Consider the following 23,292-nt stretch of genomic DNA (forward strand, 5'->3'; position numbering starts at 1 on the left):
ATTGTGGACATTAACACGGATGAAATGTTGAAATGTGTCAAAGATAGAGTTGACCGTACACAATAAAAAAACGAATGTGATTATTTGCATGATTTATATGAATAAACGCATTTACAACATGTTAGGTAATCATTTTAAATTTGCGTCAACAGAGGTACAATTCCCAATGGATGGTGGGAAACCTAGCACGTGTTTATAAAAGGCCATCGTAAAGCATGTTTTTATCCTTATGTGAGTGGGTGAGCTGGATTTTAACGCCGCTTTGAACAGCATGCCGTTCCATTACTTTGATGAGCTTAGTTAATGTGTAAGGATACCCAATGGGATGCAGGATCAAACACATTTACAACTTTAGTTTAACCAACGAACATGGGTATGATTCTGACAAACCAAGGCTCACAGTCAGGGCCAATCTGGGATTGTAATCCCCAATCACCGGATGCTGGCTTGCCTAAGGGAAGCAACTCCGTACAGCGGATAGCGGACTATTCCACCGTACTCCGCTTGGAAATGATTTCCTCTAATTAACTGATCAGATAAAACATGTAAAGTAAAATGATACTTTTTATTCCGGATATAAATATGCCAAACCCATAGATAAATCAGGGTAGACACCGTTAACATTCTCTTCATGATCATATATGCAAGTAGCTTGATAAAGATCATTCATAAAGATTGTTCATACAGACGCAAATCAAGAAAATATTCAATCTATAAAACAATTTTGTTGCTGTAAACGCCTGACTCAGCCATATTCCAGGTATATGACAGAGGTTTGTATGTAATTGAGTGTGGATTAGACATCCAGTGATTGATTCCGTGAGTCTGTGAGGGTCGACGCAGTCGGTGTACGATGACAGGCAATCAACAAACTCATGACCACCCGATCCTATTACGACCAGCATGGGTAGAATTCCGGGTTAGACTAAGTCCTCAGAAACCTATACTTGTCTAAAAGGCGATTTCATTAATGGGACGTTGAATGGTTTGGTCTTGTCAAGATTCGATTATTTATAGGCCGCCGTCACATTGCTGAGGCATTTCGGTGGCGTTAAACAAATAAACTGAGGTGAAATATGAAGGAAGTTATTTTTTGAAACCTTAACACCGCACCTGGACGTTTAAAAGAGCGAACATTAAAACCATGAAAACACTTAGACCACCGAGTAGATACAAAAACGCGGATGGCCCAACGTCTGTAAACATTATTCCTCCTACAAACGGAAAGGCTAGGTTCCCTGCGGACGCAGATATCCATGAAAGGGCTACAAGTTGTGGAGACATTCCGACATAGTCAGCGGCCCATGCTATCCCCGCACCCTCATAGGGACAGGCAAACACCCCTAACAGAACAGTGCTCAACCACAACATGGACTCGTAATACGGCGCCACGACTATGAGTAGAACTGACGCCACAACTAAACCTACAAAATTACCGATGATTATTTTAGCATGTCCTAACAGTGGTGTCAATGCTGTGCTGACGATTCGACCCAGCAGAGTGGAGATCCAGAACACAGATGTCATGTACACCATTGTAGACTTTGGGAGCTGTAAATGTCCATCAACACCAAAAGCTGTCAGGTAAGTAGCAAATACTATTGTCAATGCAGTAAGAGGAAGATAAGATAAAAACAATAAGGTGTAAAATATCACAGCTTGAAATTTTCCAATGGGGGGTACATCAAATTGACTGTAATCCTGTCCCGGGCTGTCTGTTATCGCCGCAGAGGCCCAGCTTGAGTCCCTCTTCCACCAAAAGTAGAAAAATGCGAATGAACTTGGCAACAAAACAAACCCCATGGCGACATAAGCACTGCGCACATTAGTGTCACTTTCGGTACAGGACTCTGTTCCATTGTGCGCAGCTCCGTAATTAGTACGGCATTCACCTAACGCACTTAGTAACGGGCAACACACAAAAATAAGATACTGTACATCTTCCTCCGTTGTGTTATAGTCTTTATGCTGTAGGTTGCTGCAAGCCGTTTGCCAATTGCAATAATCTCCTCCCTCATCAACCTCCCTTGTCAAGTTCGATTTGCAGCTGTCAGTGGATCTATACGACAGAGACAGCAGGGCGGTACACGGACAGGAGTGATCTACACTCACATGGTCAACAAGAAAATGTCCTTGTGTTTGTTTAGAATCATTGGCTTCAAAATGTCGAGTGACATTCACACACATGTTCTCAACCAGAGCCAGATCATCCATTGAACATGAACCGTTTACAGAAGCTACTCCCGTGGGTAGAAATCTGGTAAAGTTTGTAACTTTTGACACATCATCCTGACATAAGAACGGTTCCACTATCAGAGGAGTGAGAATGGCGCCCAGGGAACTGCCGACTAGGATGAACTGAAACGCTGTACCCCTGTCCTTCCACAGCTCACTGCACACATCCATCAGAACTGTGGAAGAGATAGTTCAAGTGAGCATATCAACAGCATACACAATCACTGGAAAGGACAAGCTCATTAATACGTGCAATCTAACTATACTGTGACACCAACATAAGGAACCGAACATTTAATATTCTGGGCGATTTTCTCGAAAATTCTTGAGAAAAAATAATTATGCTTCAGTCTTGAAAAAAAGAAACAAAATGCTTGCCACAAAAATGACATTGTTGCAAGGTGTCTTTTTTTAGGTTCATGGTTTAAAAAAAGTATCTGGTGTGTGTGTGTGTGTGTGTGTGTGTGTGTGTGTGTGTGTGTGTGTGTGTGTGTGTGTGTGTGTGTGTGTGTGTGTCAAAATACAGCTTGTGTCAGATATTCAAAAGTAAACATCGTTCTTGAATAGGGGATACACGCCATTTAAGTTTGGCTCCATCTCAACTTGTCACAAATTGTAGCCACGCAAACTGTTCTGGGAACAATCGGGTTGGTGGATCGCTTATATACGGAAAAACAAAAGATTTAATGCAAAGTTATGTTTTTTACCAAATCTGAAACAATTTCGGTTTGCAAGAGATAAAAGACTCCTGTAAGTGTTCAAATGGCTTAATTTGCCATACTGACTTCAGAAAATGCGTGATTTCATAAAAAAAAACCATGAACATGCCAAAATGTCAATTTACAAATCAATAGCGTGTGGGTCCACCTCTGGTTGCGATGCAAGCAACACATCTTCGTCTCATGGAATGGACCAGGCGTCGCACAAAGTCCTGTGGGATATCTGTCCATATCTGCTGGAGCATGTTTCAAAGTTCCTGGAGTGTCTATGGAACACGTGGTTGACGTCGAAGGCGCCAATCCATCTCATCCAACATGTGCTCGATTGGTGAGAGATCAGGGGAGCGAGCCGTCTAGGGTATGACATTCACGTTGTTTTGTTGGAGAGAATCCTGAACAAGTCGAGCAACATGAGGCCGGGTGTTGTCATGTTCAAAGGTAATGCCTGGGCCATGACTACGCAAAAACGGTAGAACAATAGGGCCGATGATCTCGTCGGGGTAGCGCTGTCCATTGAGATTTCCCTCAAACTATCAAACGGGTCCTCTGTCTTGCTGTAATCCTACCCCAAACCATAACGCTGCCGCCCCCGAACCGATCTTCTTCCATGACACAATGATTGACGTAACGTTCACCTCGACGTCGGTACACTCGAATCCGTCCATCGCTGCGGCTGAGGTGAAAACGAGACTCAACAGTGAATAGAACTTGCCCCCACTGCATGGCTGTCCAGCGTAGACGCTGTCTGCACCAATGTAGACGTGCTTGACGGTGGTTTCCTGTCAAAATGGGACGTCTGGCGGGTCTTCTGGCGACAATCCCTGCACATCTGAGGCGACGACGTACGGTTTGTGAAGATATTCGTCGAAGGCCAGGGATGCTTCTTGCAGTCACTGTTGCTGGCTGGAATCGATTTCGTATGTATGTTGTTCGAATCCAGTTGTCTTGTCGATTATTGGTTACGCGTGGCCGGCCACTCATAGGATGGTCTCTGACTGCATTCGTCTGTTGCCAACGTTGCCATAAACACCAAATGGTGTTTCCGAGGACGTTAAATTGTCTTGCAACATCTCGTTGACTCGATCCTGCTTCAAGCATAGTATTACCAATGGCTCGCAGACGCTCATTTTCGGAGAGGCGTGGCATTTCGTAATGTTGAATAATTGCGTAATTTTGTTGTTTTTCTGAGTGGTTGTTGTCAGCACGATGCTTAACAATGCATATTGAATCCAGTGTAACGCACATGACTTTATACCCATTCTTGGGTTGTGAAATGCATGGGGCTTGCATAAAAGTCAACTTTTGCATGGAATGCATGCTTTTCTGTAGCAGTTGCGTTTTTGTGACTTGATTCCATACATGTACTAAAATATTGAAAACCAAACTTTACTTGTTTGAAAAATACACTAAAATATTGGTGTCACAGGAACTTTTGTTGTTGAGTATATGTGTCATTTCTGAAGAGAGGTACAGCCCCTGATGTGACAAAGGGAAACAACTCCACGCAACGACTTGTGACAACTCACATGACAGAGCCACCTGTGCTGGAGTGATTATAACGGTGCATGTATATTTTAGTACTTACAACACGAAGGTATTGCTGAAATGAATCCCACCAAGGCGAACATGACATCTACGTAGATGTAACTTGGTGCGAGAGGAATACAAGTAATCACAACTGACGCCAGCAGTAGGGAAATGCCCAGCTGAAGACGTTTCTGTCCGTATTTAGAGAGTGCCATCGCCAGGAACATCCCCAATGTCTCCCCAATGCCGCTGCTCAGGGGTATGGTGGAGAGACTTGCCAGGTCCTGCTTCAGGATCAGCTGCAGATCCAGCAGGGTGGGGCCCAGGATGGCATAATTGATGCCCTGTGTGATACGGTATGACAGAAAGTATACATTAAAGGTGTTTAAAGTTGTATCCCATTTTACGCGTGAACCAATTTTAACCCTTGAACGACTCTGACCTCCCATACACAGTTAAACTAGCAATGCTTGCTTTGACTGCACAATAACAGAACCAGTGCCATCCCCATCTTTTTCTTAATGCCCAAACAATTGGTCACCAGATATCATGTAACATTGATCCTCTTTGTTTTACCAAGTTAGTTGACAGTTGACCTCACTTATACCTACTTATGATGATCTTTGTTCCCTAATCTTGTTTAATGCAGTCCTGCATGTATGTCTCTAGGTATACACTTCCGGATTAATAACATCCCTTAAATATATTTTTTGTTACATCCGTCAGTACGATCAGTTATATAGATTGTCAGTTTTTAGTAATAAAATAGTTCGTATGCCTCAACTTAGAACAAGATTATAAGCACATCCGGGGCATTGATATTGTAATAGTCAGGCTCGGTCGAAAACGATCAAGACCTTCGGTTTTCGTCCACGTTCCCGCGATCGTTTGAAGTTTTAATAGTTATTAAATATATGATTTTTTATTATTACATACACGTCTGGTGTGTAAAAACTATGTATATTGTACGTATAAGATCAATTAAATGTTTCATAGTAATATTTAACAGTTATAGTTAGCTCCAGTGATCGGCTCAAATAGTCCCGCGACCTACTGGTGCTTACGTCATCAAAAGTTGGGTAGTTCGTTCCGAAATTGTTTCATGCTCCACTAAAGTAAATATATTTATTCCAAAATACTTACGTAAATACCTTCCTAGACATGTTATTGAGTAGATTACATCCATTCTAGTTAATGTCACGTCGTATATTTGGTGTTAAATCGCATTCTTCTCGCTCTAACTTTTGGCGTCTTCTGCTACATGTATTTCAGGAAGTGACGTAACCACGAATATAATCTCGGTCAAAATCAGTTGCGGAAATAACAGACTCAACGTAAGTTTTTAGTTTTTGGCCCAGCGAGTTTTTAGAAATTTTATAATGATTCGATAGACTAGTTTACAGTTTTTTTAATAACAATTAACGTGCAGCATTATTGGCTCTGCCTTTGCGCATAGTAATTATTCTTTTTCAAGTAGATTAAATAGAATTTGTAGAAATTAATTATCTAGAATCTAACTGTCAAAACTGACAAGCGTTAAAAATAGAGTACGACTTGCAGTTAGTTCATGTATATATTAAAATTGTAACTGTCATTACTAATAACAACAACCTGCCAGCACAGGACAGTAACATCACTTTTATGTGTAAAACTAGTATGTAACCACATGTGGGTGTGGGTGGCTGTAGGGTAAACAATATATGTTACACAACACTGACGGGTCAAATACTTACGACAACGAAAAAGGCCCAAGCCATCCAAACGGTTTCACAAATCTTCGAAAAGACGGTGACAGACATCTTCTGCCAGAGGTCTGTAAGTTTTTGCCACATGATTATGGTACGATGCTCAGGCATCCAAACCTACGTGCCACTGCATAATCTGTGAACTGCGAGACACATTTCGAAGCCCTAGCATCTGGAGCTGTAGGCGACATCTGTCACTGACAGATTCAAATTACAAATTGGTTGTATGAACTGACAGTACTTTACTTATCATGCTAATATGCTGTAATTACTTAAATGCAATCAATGTCACATCTTGTGATAGAGTCGCATTCTGTGTCTGAAGGTCAGAAAATGAACCTCGTCTTCTTTTATCCGTATTGTCTTTGTCAAAACCGGGACATTGCTTATGGACATATTGTTTAGATCGGGGTATCACGTGGTTCCACGGAGCCGGCACGCTAGTGAGCTGTGCGCAAACTACGATTTGCTGTTTAACGCCCAACCCGGGAATATTCGAGCTATGTGACGGCGGTCTGTAAACACTCTCGACTCTGGATCAGACAATCCAGTGACTGGCATCATGAGCACCAATCTACGCAATTGGTTGGTTGGTTTGTTGTTTAACGCCGCACTCAGCAATATTCCAGCTATATGACGACGGTCTGTAAATAATCGAGTCTGGACCTGAAAAATCCAGTGATTAATATCACACTTCTCAAACCATTTCCCTCTAAGAAAGCATTTAAACAACGAATTTACTGTAACGTTTTCTGTCGTAACCCTTAAATTCGGTTCTTAGTATTCACTAAGCACAACTTTCTGGTCCAGACTCGATTATTTACAGACCGCCATCATGCAGCTATAGTATTGTTGAGTGCGGAGTTCAACAACAAACAAACAAATTTAAGTCAGTGCAGACAAAAGATATTGTGAAGATCATATTTCCGAATCAGGTAATTTGTGTAAGTTTTGTGTATATATAATCCATTTAACATACACGATAGGTTGCAGGAACCATCGATTATCCAGCGAATCATGTCTCCATTCCATTATGATAAATATTATATATACGCTCGATACTATTTTGGATATATTTGATAATCGACGATGCAGAAATATTATTAATTTATGGTTATTATTTTAACATACAGGCACGGAATAAATTATATCCGTATGCTTATCAGCTTGGCCGTGTGTACCGGCGCAATAACGTGAGTCATGCCTCAAATAAGTTGACGTTGTCACAAATGTTCACAGTTAACACTTGAAATCATGAATATGTAGCTATATAAAATAATTATGTGTACATGGTTACAGATGTTTATCGTAAATAAAGCTTGAAAAGGTTGAATGAATAAATATACCGTCATGAACTCGGAATTGTATTAGTGGCGGTCGGGTAGCCCAATGGTTAAAGCGTTCGCTCGTCACGCCGCAATGCCATTAAAATCAGGTCTTAGTTTTCGCTACCGCTGAACAAAGATCTGAGGACATCCCATTACGGGTCACGTCAGACCGACCTTGCGCGAACTTTGACCGACCAATGGAATGACAAATCAGAAGCAGCTTTCTCGTGCTTTACGGCACTAATTTCAAATTGGCGACTACGCTTCGAAACATATTTTGACAAATTCTCGATTACAAATTTGAAACCTGAACAAAAGAGCATTCTGGAATGGCTAATAGATGGTCTAGATTGTATGGATTCAGTCGTTAAACCCGTAACTATCGTTCGGAGTACATTTTTCGAGGTTGCATGATTAGAAGTTACATTCTGACTGTCACTTTCATAATCTGGTAAGCGATGCTCTGATTAGTCGGATGAAAGGCCGTTTTGACGTGACCCTTAATGGGATGTCCTCATATCTTTGTTCAGCGGTAGCGAGAACTGAGGTCTGATTTTAATGAGATTGGTCACGCCGAAGAACCGGTTTCGATTCCCGACATGGGTACAATGTGTGAAGTCCATTTCTGGTGTCCCCCGCCGTGATATTGCTGGAATACTGCTAAGCGGCGTCAAACCATACTCACTCACTCACTCACTCACTCGGAATTGTATTAACATCAATTTACATATTCATCGCAGTTGAAACATTATTGCACGTCGCTATATAAGTGCTATAATCTTGGACGCGACGTTAAATTCCATTTCACCTCACCTGCAATACTATTTATTCCTAATTAGCATTACTAGTGTTCCGAGACCACTGTTATGCATTTCTGACATACTAGAGAGCTATCTGTATGGACGTAATCACGTTCGTTCATGAGTATTTTGGGTGGTTTCCCTGTGAATATTGACTGATTTTGTTCAATAAGTTTACGTATCCGAATCGTGCAAATCAGTCAATGATTGGGAAAAGTAACTTTCATCAGTGACTAGAGTTCAATGCCACTTCAGCATAGTGCAAATAAATTGTGAAATAGCTTTCGTGATTTTATCATTGTATCAAAATTAAAACGAATTGTTACGGAGCTTCAGTTTACTTGAAATGCGCAAATAAATTACTTCGATTTTAAAAATAATGAACGCAGTAAAAATTCAATATCATACGTATGATAGTCTGTGAAGTAATTATTGTTGATTTATTTATTCATAACGATTGATTGCAATATTTTTGCGGATTTACGTTTGTAAATACCTCCATAAACGCAAGAAATATTGAACTCAATTCTTTACAAATCTATGTTCTGACATAGGAATATTGTAGAAAGCTATAAAGTTCCATGGATTCATAGTTGCCCCATTATTCTTTGGGGTTTTTTGGTACAAGAGTTTAATATTGTATTTGTACAAATTATGCACGTTGGAACCAGTGGCAACTTCTACCATACCATCACTGTCGCTATTATAGTATGCGTCGTAAAAGATGCAAAGCGACGTCGTCGTAAGAAACGTAATTATTACTTATTATGTTCCAGCAGTGGTTTGATTTAAATACCATCCACATCTGACCGCAGGGTAGAAACTTCAACACCTCTACGTCTACTTTGTGTGACATTTTCAAAAGGAATGCCGTCACCATTACAGTGATGTCACTCGGCTACATTGGTATACATCTTGAGACAAAACCATCCAAATTCTACCATTTTGTTGGAGACACGTACGTCAATAAAATGTAGTTAGAAATAGATAAATAGCTTTTCTATTCAATTTTGATGTTTTTCCACAAACGTTTCATCATTTTAAACGTTATCTTTCAATAAATATATTGCCATAAAACATAACAAATTCATATCTTTCAAGCAGGGTTACGTCATTATCTGACGAGTTCTGCCCACTTTTGTGTCAATGTTGGCACATCTTACCTCTTCTAAAGGTAGCCCCCTTTATGACGTCAGAGAGGAAAGTAAGGAATGTTTTCATTGCATTTAGATATGAATGTGTAAACTATGGTTTTATGCCGTTTTTACCAATATTTCAGCAATATCATGGCGGAGGACACCAGAAATGGGCTTCACGCTTTGTAACCATGTGGGCCTCGAACCCGTGTCTTCGGAGTGACGAGCGAACGCTTTAACTGCTAGGATACCCACCGCCAAAATGCATTTTGGAATACATTTCGATGTCGTGTATATATTATAGTAGAAGGGTAGCGACCACTGAAAAATTACACAACATATGGTACGTGCTTCCGATAATCAACATTTACGTGACCTGATTCAACTGAGATTACAACATTAATGGCAGCCAGGGTTGACGAGGTTCAAGCCGAGGCAACAAGTGTTCATTAAGGATAACTTAGGACAGTACCCGGAATAAAACTTCAACCTAAGATATTATCATGGCTGCCAGGAGACGGAGAAACACAACGACCGTATGCTACAACACGCACTTGTGAGACGTTCACAACTATTTCATTACTTGATGACGCTGCCATTCTACATACACTCTTCAAAAAAAAGAAACGCACAGGTAGTATGTAGTTCATTGAACCTGACTGCACAAAAAATCCGGTATATTAATTGGATATATGTTATTTGAAAATGTTGGTGGCCTGATATTCGACAAACGGTGCGTCAAAATGCAGCCGTTGTCGATTTGCAATGTCTTAAACGGCATTGTTATGTCATTCGTAACTCGTGGTAGTGGCCATAAAAAGGCATTCATAAGCCAATATTTTGTCATTCAATTGTCAACATGTTTCAAGTTCGAAAATGCCGAGACTCAGGGGCGGCCACACGAAATACTGAGTTCAGCGCAACCTTGTGGCCTTATGTTACATGACAATGATACGTTTTCAATGCCTTTGTACAACGACAACATGTGGCGATCTAGTTCAAAATTTTCATATTTGTATCTATGATATTAAATGATATATATCGACTTTATAAGGTGCAATAAATTTACTAAAAGTCTACCTGTGCGTTCCTTTTTAAGAGTGTATTCTATATGATACATGCAAAACAGAAATTATTAATTCTAAAGTATTTATATCAACGATCGAATGTAAAATTTCCCCGATGCATATCAGGATACATAATATTCATATATATTTTTTACCTAGTAGTAAATTATATTCAATAAATTAGTTTATTAATTTTTAATTCATGTATTTAAATTTAACAATGACGTCAGTTGGAGTTCAGTGGTAATGGGCATCTGTGTTCAACCGAAGTATACGTAAATGCGCTGACAACCAGACATTAATCCACCATGGTTAACAAGGGTTGTGCCTTGGCCAAGACGGGTTCGGCTCGTGAAGATCCGGGGTAGAAAAGGTCTTAAGCAACTCATGCTTGTCGTAAAAGGCGACTATGCTTGTCGTAAGAGGCGACTAACGGGATCGGGTGGTCAGGCTCGCTGACTTGGTCGATGCATCTCATTGATCCCAATTGTGTGGTTCCAGTGAAGATTCCGGGGTAGAATAGGTCTTCAGCAACCCATGCTTGCCGTAAAAGGTGACCATGCTTGTCGTAAAAGGCGACTAACGGGATCGGGTGGTCAGGCTCGCTGATTTGGTTGATGCATGTCATCGATCCCAATTGCGTGGATCGATGTTCATGATATTAATCACTGGGTTGTCTGGTCCAGACTCGATTATTTACAAACCGCCTTCATATAGCTGGAATATTGCTGAGTGCGGCGTTAAACAACAAACCAACCAACAAACCAACCAATTGCGTGGATCAATGCTCATGTTGTCAATCACTGGATTGTCTGGTCCAGACTCGATTACTTACAGACCGCCGTCATATAGCTGGAAAATTGCTGAGTGCGGCGTTAAACAACAAACAAACAACACGGGTTCATCAGGGTCGTCCAGTGAGTGAGTGAGGTTTTACGCCGCTTTTAGCAATATTCCAGCAATATCACGGCGGGGGACACCAGAAATGGGCTTCACACATTGTACCCATGTCGGGAATCGAACCCGGGTCTTCGGCGTGACGAGCGAACGCTTTAACCACTAGGCTACCCGACCGCCCCCATGGTCGTCCAGGGTTTTGAAATCGAACGCAAGCAGCATGCCGTGCTGAGTCGGGGCCCTGCTTAGCGTCACGTGATGATTGTCTCTCTCGTGAAAAAGATCTTCGAGAAAAATGCGAAATATCTGTGACATGAGTCATGATTTAGAGTATGATTTGATATTATTAACGGTTTCTATGACAAAGTGCTCATATGACATACCAGCATAGTTGATGTTGACGATAAATGTTTTGAATTACAACAGACACATAATTATTCCTACATTTAATGTACATTTAAAACAGTGTTTATGTTTCACCTTTTTGCAAACACCTGCTGTCATTACTGTTTGATGTAGATCCATAACCACATGCGTATGATCAAGTCAACTTAACTCACGCACGTTGAGACGCCCAACGCTAACACCGTATTCGTGCGTGCGTGATTCCCGTGTAACCTTTCGAGTTCAGTTGATTGGTTCAACTGTGTCATATGGCCCTGTGACGCAGGGGTAGCATTATGCAGATGGCTGTTTCAAGGAATGCTCGTTCCACCCGTGACGAACAGGTCTGGTTGTTGATGAAATATAGTGATAGCTAAATAACTAGATTTTCTATTCATGCACCGTTTGTCTCTAAATGTAATATCCAGTTATGTATGACTGTTTAATAATCTCATACCAACTTTGACTGGAGTAGGTCCAATAGTTTTTCAGATATTGTAGTAAACGTCGGTACCTTAAATTACCTTCCAGACTAAATCTCCAAATGATTTGGAAATATACAGTCCTATCTCCGACCCTTGTCACATGATCTGTGTCAAGAATTTGACTGGACACATGCATATTGACATGGACAAAACATTCTGGTTTGAAGTAACGTGTGTGTTTTTAGACAGAGAATCACTGATATACTACTTTCCAGCAACAGGGGCTTCATGAAATTTACTTCGCTCGTCACGCTGAAGACCCGGGTTTGATTCCCGACATGGGTACAATGCTTGAAGCCTATTTCTGGTGTCCCCCGACGGATATTGCTGGAGTATTGCTAAAAGTGGCGTTAAACCATACTCACTCACTCATGAAATTTACAACAATATTAGAAAAGCACTCATTTGGAAGGAGAATGCAAAAACATCTATTTTGGTCAAATGTGGACATAGGGCCATCTGTTTCGATTAGACAACTTCTTTTGTCCTCGACTGCGCTCCTGTGTCGGAGGGGGGCGGGAGTTTGGTTGTTGAGGGCACTGGAGCCAGGAGCACATCACCTGTACTTCGCTTGGGTGGGTGGTAGAATGGACCCAGCGCTTACAATCGGCTTGTCACGCCATGCTCTGAGCATGGGAAACTTTAACGTTGACATTAATATTATTATCCCCCGCCACGAAGTGGGGCGGGCGAACATAGGAAATAAGTTCCGTCCTTGCGTCCGCTTCTCAATGGGGACAAATTGTCTCAAAAACTATGCAGTGGGATCATGATCTAGAATGAGTTCGAATTCTAATTATTGGTTCATAATTATCTTACATTTGCCTACAGCCCTATGTCAGAAGGCCTTGGCTTCAGGTAACTGCCAAGCGAGGAACCAGCCTGACATGTACTATGTCTGACAACAATAGCTACCTGTTTATAGCACCCCCTGTAGCCCTGGTGTTTGTAGTCGCCTTCCACTAGAACATCGTTCTTGTTAAAACTCCTTGGCGGGTGTGGAGCAGAGATGTCGAATCTCCGTTCTTTCATAATAGCTACCCAACAATTAACTGGTTTTCGTTCAAACGCAAGATAAGACATGTTAATTCAAACACTGTTTCATCTTCTGATGAAGAATCATCTGCACCTGATTTAGATTCTGGAGGGAGTTGATGGACTGCCACACAAACTCAACCCTTTTGCCATATCAAAATCTATCTCAGTAATATGTGGCGAATCTATAAACGTCACTCGTCTCCAGGTTCCTTTGGGGAATGTGCAAAGAGACAACAATCTATACATTTACTCGGAGGACATCATTTTGCAAAAACTGGAATGTTGTCTCAGAGCACAAAACATTGAATTCATGTAGCGGCATTATCCAGGATCGGGCAAAATGTCTCTCTGACATGTTGGATGAACAAGTGTGTCACCTCTGATGAAACGATTCACTAGGAAAGATGGTGACAACATCATCAAAACAAATACTAATATCTATTTGCATGTTGTCTCACTTCAATTCAAAATTCAATAGGAGCTGGATGTTTTAACATGGAGGTGGAAGTGTACATGCCTAATCCACTTCGATGTTTCAAGCGCCAGCAGTTTGGACAAGACCTGCCACAACTCCCCAGTTCGTCTCCGTTGCAGTGGAAAACATGACAATGTTAAAGGGCAAATAAACTGTTAGACATAGCAACTTAACAGATTTTAATACTTCAGATGATACTTCATCTCAGATGCTTGACCAAAATTAAATTTGAAAAACGGAAATAGCGTAAAACAGACGATTAAAAAATAACAGGCGAAATCGTCCCCCAAACGAAAAACTCCGCCACCGAGGGGATTTTCCTTACTAGGGTTAAAACGGATTCCCGTTGTTTGACGTGCTGCGCAATTGCAACGATCATGGCGATAGGGCCGGTGCCCAGTCTGCCTGCTCGCGCCTGGGAATTTTTAATGCTTTACGGCCTTTGTCTGCTCTTTCGTTTGATTACATTGTCCACAACATATGTCACCTTATGCCTTATTAGTAACAGCGTTGAAAGTGCCATACGTTGAACTGTTTGACTGGCATTTTAGAAGTTGGTAAGTAACAATAAAGGCAAGATATTTTATGGATGACAACTTCTTTATTTAATTATTATGATTCATAACAGAATAGACTAAAAAAGTTGCCATCCATAAACTATCTTGCCTTTACTGCCTTCAGTTGTTCACTCAGGGGATTGGTCCCTGGCCGGTGTCACGAAATATATTCGCCCCCAGAATAAAATCGTCCCTCGGCGAATTTATACCGGTACAGTTCCGCCCCTCTCGAAATAAACTCTCCCCCACCCTACGAAATAAAATTTCCCCCAAGAATATTTCCTCCCCCGGTCGTTTTATAAATACTTGCCATGCAGTTCAATAGTTGCCAAACACTTCTGATAGAGACGATGTTGAGAATGTGGAGTGAAAAGGGCTTCACTTAGAGCACTGTTTTCTTTAACTACCGCAATATGAGACAATAAAGTGGTATATAGGAAGATATGATATTAGTCGTTAGATATAAAGAATGTTTAGTAACTTAAGAAGTTCTAGGACAGTTATTAACAAGTGTCGTGTCAGCCCTATGACATTCGCGATTGTCCACTTCCAGAAAACATCCTGTGTTGGTTTAACATGAATTAGTAAAGGTTAATTAGGGATGCCCATAACGTTAATTAATGAAAGACGAGTAGTCAAAACACTGTCATTTCCTGCCCAGGACATCACACCCCTACACGCTAAGGTCGGTGAGAAACATTCTCATAAAAAAAAACACAGACAGTCAAGACTGTAGATTCCCGTCGTCTAGCTACAAATCTCTGTGATGTATTAAAGGTTGAAGAATTTTGAACTGAACTGTCCGAAAGTTTATATCTAAAATGTTGGAATTGGATACAGTGATAAAGTCTTATATCAATATGTAGACTCATAAATATTGGTTTTATGTTTCAACGGAGATATGATATTTTCTTATGAAATATCGCGTATTAGTGTAATTTGCATGCTTTACCATTCATTGTACCATTCTAAACCATGTGAATGTTGTAATATCAGTCAATCGGGTGGGAAAACAGCCCAATCCTCGCTCTGTAAAGGAATATGTCAATCATTTTGCAAGTTGAAATGATCCCTGATACTTTATGAATACTTTATAACAGTTTATTCATAAACTTAATGCTTCTTAGTATAGGCCTGTGGCCTCTTCAGTGCTGAATAAAGATTGAAAATACATCAGTCAATCAAAGATGAAGGTAACTTTATACATCAGAGTTCTTGAGAATTAGTTCATGTTTTATTCTTAGACTAACATTTCAACCATCGATTGTGTTCACATGTAGACTCAAACTGGTATATTAAAAAAATGTATACAGACAACAACAACTGTATTGGAAACAACAAACTCTGTAGAGACTCTTGTCTCCCATCCTTTGTTTGGTATGATTATGTCTTATAATAATTTTAGGATGGAAGGTACAGTTACCAAATAAAATATTCTGAAATATCAATTCATTATGACCATATTTCATAATCTATTTTTTAAAGTAACCCTCCTTACATTAAAGATAACTATGTAAAGAATATAGTACTTAAAGACATTGCAACAAACCGAATAATCAGGGGGGAGACTTTATACTGAGGGGCGAGAAATATATCCGCCCGGGGGAGATTTTATTTCAGAACAGATTCGCCGGGGGAGAATCTGTACCGGTATAAAATCTCCGGAGGGAGAATTTGTACGGGGGAGAGTTTATACCGGGACACCGGCATTCATTGTTTGGAGTACCGATAGCAGCTGGTGTTGTATTACCCAAACAGGATGTCAGTGATCAAACGCTATTAACCGACTGATAATTGTTATTTTAATTATTCACAATGTCAAGATCAAAGGTCGTTTCACACATTCAATAATGTATGCAATGTTGTTATTTTTTAAGGATTAACAAAAATAGCAGAAACAGTATATTATAACGGCTAAGGAGTGAGTATGGTTTTACGCCGCTTTAAGCACTATTCCAGCAATATCACGGCGGTAGACACCAGAAAGGGGCTTCACACATTGTACCCATGTCGGGAATCGAACCCGGGTCTTCAGCGTGACGAGCGAATGCTTTAACCACTAGGCTACCCGACCGCCCCTATAACGGCTAAGGATCACAACATACATAAACACGGCAAACATATCTAACACTACAGAACATATTGGACAGTGTTTGGCGAAATGGTGGTGTTATTCCTGTACCTGAACTTGATCGGGGTCATGCCGATCCTTCTAATCACAGTCCAATATCGCGAAGTTTGCAAATGTGAAATATTTTCAGGATTTTGGTTGAAGGGGCTGTTTGCCTCATTCCTAATAAAAAGATAACCAATTTCAAGTTCGTGGGGGTTAAAGATCAGGGTGTCCCACAAGGCATTAGTTTGTATTAAGTGTAAACCAGTAAACGCCTTTCTAAGGTTTTAAGTGATACCATTGAGGGAACAGTTATTTCAATTCATACACTCTAAATAAATAACTTATTTTGCCGGCAACTATATTTATAACAGTCACTATGCTGTTGTCATCCATGCTTCATCGTATCAACCTACACCTGTATGTTCCGTCAATCCCCCAATGCTCAGTTTAGGGCTCATAACAGATAAAAAAATGTCAAATTATCCATTGCTTCCTGAGGTGAGGATGCAGCGATTTAAATGCACACAAATATCAGACATATTCATGAGTCTGCTACCTGCTCCTGTGGACATCATGATGAGGGTCCTACACATTATTTCTTTTCATGTCGTAACAACTGCAATCTTCAGAACACCATGTACTACTATATAAAGGGACATGACTTGGATTCAGTATTATATGGACATGCTACAACATCTATTGATACTAACCTTGCTATTGTACAAACTGTCCATTTGTTCATTGCAAAATCTAAAAGATTTAAAATTGAAATATGTCCTATTTACGATTAAAATCAATCAAATAGTTGTTTGTATGTTAGATATGCTGGTATGCTGTTTGTTTATGTACCGATATATGTATGCGTGTATTTGTGTGTGACTTGTATATTCGCATCATACGATTTGCAACAGAAGGTACAATTAATCTAAATTTATAATTTTATGTACAGTTTACTCTTATTAATTGTTAAATGTCCTTTGCAGGCAAAGGTGTTTAAATAGGTTTTACCTGTTCACCAATCCCATTCCCTTTTTTTTGGAAATAAATATTGTTTAAATCAGATATTAAAATGTGGTAGTATCACCCAGTTCTACAGTTTGCCTGACAAAGACTATGCACATAAATACATATGTCGCTTGTCCTGACATGACCAGCGTTTATTCCTGTCTCTAATGTGTATCTATTTAGATGAAGGCGTCTGGGATATAAGGGGATAATTAATTCTGTCTTGGCGTTTCTCTTGTCTGGTTAATTATAAAATCAAAGATTGGGTTCCAAGTATTGGTCTGATGTGTTGAATATATTACGTGAAAATGTAATATGCAAGTGGCAGCGCATATCGAATCGAATCGACTCTTTCCCAACCTCGCAATTATTCTCACATTTGCATATGTATTGTGACAAGCCCGAGGATATGGCACACCTATGAACAAACTGAAAGGATAAAGAAATTATATTTCCACATGCATGCACAATGCCTACTTATCAACATTATTTATCACATGTTCTGTGTATCCGTATGAGCAAGTGAGTATGGATGGTTTTACGCCGTTTTTAGCAATATTCCAGCAATATCACGGCTGGGGGACACCAGAAATGGGCTTCACACATTGTACCCATGTGGGGAATCGAACCCGGGCCTATGACGTGACGATGTACGTATTTAGCTTCTCACCATCTGTCACTTCACCTAATGGTAATATATATCTATACTACACACTACGTTAATGTAATGTAGGAAGATTAACATGAACATTTTGTATAAAACGGAAGATGTCAATGAAAGTATTTCTTATTACTACCACAAATCCCCAAGGTTGTGAGTTGCCTCCACACATTGGCCTGATACTTGTACCTAAACTGAGGGCCAAAAGAAACGTTACCAACATTAACTGATTTGCCACTTTGAAACAAAGATGCCAACCTGATCAAAAACAGCAACGAACACATCTCACGAATACAGCCTTCATGTTCTCTGTCGTTCTTTGCACGTGCTTTGCGGATTTTGCGAGATATTGGTGTTTTTCAGCAATCTTTTAAAACATTCTTTTCCAAATTATCGTGCAATTTCCGGGTATAAATTACGCACGGATCTGTTCCCTATCATTGGTTGCGATGATTAACACCAACGAACATGCCAAAACTGACCGCTGTCCAGAGGGAGAGAGACATAGGTATGCTGCAGATGGGAGCGACACAGAGAGCGGTTGCCATTAACATGAACTGCTCCAAGATGACCATTACCAGACTGGTCGCCCGTCACTTTTTACGGGTACTTCATCTGAGGAAGAGATTTCTTACTGTGACGTCATCAGCTGCCAACAGCTTAGGACATCCGGTCAGCAGACAAAAAGTGACCAGACGACTACAACATTATGGTCTCCGGGCTTATCGCCCTTTCAAGGGCATAACCTTGACCCGTCAACATCGACGTGCCAGATTGACGTGGTGCAGGCAAACTCAGCGATGGCAACAAAGGGAATGGCGGTGAGTGCTGTTTAGTGATGAGAGCAGGTTCAAACTCTTCAAACATGATGGGCGGACGCGAGTTTATCGACGACGTGGTGAACGTGCGGCTCCTTGTTGTGTCCAGGAGGTGGAACCTTACGGGGGCGGAAGTGTTATGGTCTGGGGTGGCATTTGCGGGGACGAGAAGACGGAACTTGTCATCATCGAAGGCAATCTGACAGCACAACGCTACATTGACATTATCTTACGGCCAGTGGTTCTTCCCTTCATCCGGCGTTAACAACGGACGGTGTTCCAACAAGATAACGCCACACCCCATAAAGCCCGTATTACTAGAGACTTCCTCAACGCCAACAACGTGACTGTCCTGCCGTGGCCAGCTCGATCACCAGATCTGTCACCCATAGAACATCTCTGGGACCAGCTGGGGCGTCGTCTTCGGAAACGTCAACATCCTCCCTTCATGAGACAAGCGTTGATCGTTGCCCTCAGTGAGGAATGGAATCGGATACCTGCAGTCGATGTGAGGACACTTCTACTCAGTTCGACGCCGCATTCGAAGATGCATTGCCGCTCATGGAGGTCATATCCCGTATTGGACGGTCTAGGCCGTCGTCACCTTAAAGTTGTAACCAATGTTGTTGATCGAATACTGGACGAATGACCCCTTGTCAAGAAATGTCACTGTTGGAGGTCAAGGACTTTGTTGTTGAAATAGTAAATTCGCATTTTACTGTCCTGAATGATGAATTTCTACAATACAATTGTTATTGCTGCTTCAAATTGTGTTGGTCATATTTTATCCTAGAAATATCGTTGGAAACGTTTCTTTGGGCCGTCAGTTTATGTGGAGCATATATATGTAAAACTAATATAGAATGCAACGCGAATTTGAAGTGTACGACTAGCTTGTTGGGTTTAATAAAGTGTTAATTTCAAAGGGAAATGTTATCCAATCAAAACATATAAACCGAGGTCAACCATATAAGACATCTATTTCTTCATTCCGCAGGTAATACATTACTTTTGTCATGATGCAGTATTATCTACTTTCATGGAAACAGGTCAGCAACTCCAATGATGCAGCACACAAACGGGTCATTGAGTACAGTCACATCCTCCTGTTACAGGTACGGTAGGACCAGTTCAAAATATAAATATTAATGATATATATTTGATAATACATTTAATGAGTCGCATCACTGCAGTAGGATGGTCCGTATGTTCTGCTATTCAGGTGTATGTCTATTTAACAACCAACAAAATTATTAAATCAGCTGAAAGCAAGAACAAAAGTGAGTGTTTATGCATTATAAAGTAGTTTTATTTCCAATATATACACGTTAATTTTTATATGCGTTGCAAGTTCTAGAATTCGACAGCATATACTTAACGCTCCCTAGCCTATTTCTTTTCATGATTAGCTCTGACTCTTTTATCCAAGTAATCACTCTTTCAGGTGAAAAGAAAGGTGAATGGCCTTTGGAATCAGGGTTCGGTTTTAATTTTGAAACCTTTACTCCGCACCTGGATATTTAACATGATAAACATTAACACCATGAAAATATTGATACCACAAAGAAGAAACAAAAACGCGGATGGCCTAACGTCTGTAAACATTATTCCTCCTACAAACGGAAAGGCTAGGTTCCCTGCGGACGCAGATATCCATGAAAGGGCTACAAGTTGTGGAGACATTCCGACATAGTCAGCGGCCCATGCTATCCCCGCACCCTCATAGGGACAGGCAAACACCCCTAACAGAACAGTGCTCAACCACAACATGGACTCGTAATACGGCGCCACGACTATGAGTAGAACTGACGCCAAAACTAAACCTACAAAATTACCGATGATTATTTTAGCATTTCCTAACAGTGATGTCAATGCTGTGCTGACGATTCGACCCAGCAGAGTGGAGATCCAGAACACAGATGTCATGTACACCATTGTAGACTTTGGGAGCTGCAAATTACCCTGAACACCGAAAGCTGTCAGGTAAGTAGCAAATATTATTGTCAGTGCAGTTAGAGGAAGATAAGATAAAAACAATAAGGTGTAAAATATCACAGCTTGAAATCTTCCAATGGGGGGTACATCAAATTGACTGTAATCCTGTCTCTGGCTGTCTGTAATCGCCGCAGAGGCCCAGCTTGAGTCCCTCTTCCACCAAAAGTAGAAAAAAGCGAATGAACTTGGCAACAAAACAAACCCCATGGCGACATAAGCACTGCGCACATTAGTGTCACTTTCGGTACAGGACCCATTTTCAGCAACACCGTAATTAGTACGGCATTCACCTAACGCACTTAGTAACGGGCAACACACAGAAATAAGATACTGTACATCTTCCTCCGTTGTGTTATAGTCTTTATGCTGCAGGTTGCCACAAGACGTTTGCCAATTGCAATAATCTCTATTCTCATCAACCTCCCTTGTCAAGTTCCATTCGCAGCTGTCAGTGGATCTATACGACAGAGACAGCAGGGCGGTACACGGACAGGAGTGATCTACACTCACATGGTCAACAAGAAAATGTTCTTGTGTTTGTTTAGAATCATTGGCTTCAAAATGTCGAGTGACATTCACACAACTGTTCTCAACCAGAGCCAGATCATCCATTGAACATGAACCGTTTACAGAAGCTACTCCCGTGGGTAGAAATCTGGTAAAGTTTGCAACTTTTGACACATCACCCTGACATAAGAACGGTTCCACTATCAGAGGAGTGAGAATGGCGCCCAGGGAACTGCCGACCAGGATGAACTGAAACGCTGTACCCTTGTCCTTCCACAGCTCACTGCAAACATCCATCAGAACTGTGGAAGAGATAGTTCAAGTAAGCATATCAACAGCATACACAATCACAAGGAAGGACAAGCTCATCAATACGTGCAATCTAACTGTACTGTGACACCAACATAAGGAACCGAACATTTAATATTCTGGGCGACTGTCTCCAAAATTCTTGAAAAAAGTAATTATGTTTCAGTCTTGAAAAAAAAGAAATTGCTTGCCACAAAAATGACATTGTTGCAAGGTGTCTTTCTTTAGGTTCATGGTTTAAAAAAAGTATCTGGTTTTGTCGCTGCAGCTTACAAACTGTGAACCGTTGGCAACTGTGAACTGTTAATATTAAGCCTCTCACCGAGACAATAGAAATAGAGACACAACCCCCAAGTAGACGCAGGCCATAGACACATTAAATGTGTCATTCTAAAGACGTGTGACACCTGAGATGACAGAGTCACCTGTGCTGGAGTGATTATAACGGTGCATGTATATTTTAGTTTATTATATTACTTACAACACGAAGGTATTGCAGAAATGAATCCCACCAAGGCGAACATGACATCAACGTAGATGTTACTTGGTGCAAGAGGAATACAAGTAATCACAACTGACGCCAGCAGTAGGGAAATGCCCAGCTGAAGACGTTTCTGTCCGTATTTAGAGAGTGCCATGGCCAGGAACATCCCCGATGTCTCCCCAATGCCGCTGCTCAGGGGTATGGTGGAGAGACTTGCCAGGTCCTGCTTCAGGATCAGCTGCAGATCCAGCAGAGTGGGGCCCAGGATGGAATAATTGATGCCCTGTGTGATACGGTATGACAGAAAGTATACATTAAAGGTGTTTAAAGCTGTATCCCATTTTACGCGTGAACCAATTTTAACCCTTGAACGACCTCTCACACACAGTTTAACTAGCAACGCTTGCATTGACTGCACAATATCCGAAATATACCCATCCCCATCTTTTACGGAATGCCCAAACAATTTGCTACCAGAAATCATGTATCATTGATCCTTTTGGCTTTACCAAGTTAGGTGACAGTTGACCTCACCAATACCTACTTATGTTGATCTTTGATCCCTAATCTTGGTTAATGTCGTACAATTTATGTCCAGCGTGTATGTCTACACTTACCCCATTACACACTTCTGTATTAATAAAATCCCTTAAAGTTTAGGAATACATATATCCAATGCTGTACAAGATTGAAACAGAAAGTACCATACCTGTAGCGGCATTAATTACAAAGTTAAACGCACCTCCGGAAAACACACGCAGTTTGCATTATCAGTACTCATAATGAAATCTAGCTATCTAAAGGGCAAGTTGTCGTCATCTGAACCACCATACAAATCGGATACAAGGACCGGATATGACGTAATATCCTGCTTGTCATCACATAATTGACCTTGTTTACATTTTGAGTTAAATACCGAGTACTTTGGCAGTTTTAAGGAATATCTGATATTGTCACACAAACCTTTTTCGCCGAAAGTAAGTCCTCCATAATAGATATCAGTC

At 40.8% G+C, this 23,292-nt stretch overlaps 1 protein-coding gene across 3 annotated transcripts in view; it reads right to left on the bottom strand.

The window, feature by feature from the left end:
- Positions 1-577: 577 nt before the first annotated feature.
- LOC124143763 (major facilitator superfamily domain-containing protein 4A-like) overlaps positions 578-23,292 on the bottom strand; it is a 28,715-nt gene continuing 6,000 nt past the window's right edge. Inside the window, exons 1-3 of one of the 3 annotated variants that reach the window (XM_046512846.2) lie at positions 6,215-6,402; positions 4,540-4,825; positions 578-2,411 (exon numbers count right to left, since the gene is read on the bottom strand). In XM_046512846.2, coding sequence (XP_046368802.2) covers positions 1,102-2,411; positions 4,540-4,825; positions 6,215-6,337 — 1,719 coding nt within the window. In that variant the 5' untranslated portion in view covers positions 6,338-6,402 and the 3' untranslated portion in view covers positions 578-1,101. Of the gene's footprint in view, positions 2,412-4,539; positions 4,826-6,214; positions 6,403-20,301; positions 21,798-22,285; positions 22,572-23,292 lie in introns of those variants that run through there. The other 2 variants (XM_046512848.2, XM_046512847.2) reach the window with 2 other exon arrangements.

Source organism: Haliotis rufescens, unplaced genomic scaffold (assembly GCF_023055435.1).
Source record: "Haliotis rufescens isolate VD_foot unplaced genomic scaffold, xgHalRufe1.0.p SCAF_1, whole genome shotgun sequence".
Taxonomy (NCBI): Eukaryota; Metazoa; Mollusca; class Gastropoda; order Lepetellida; family Haliotidae; genus Haliotis; species Haliotis rufescens.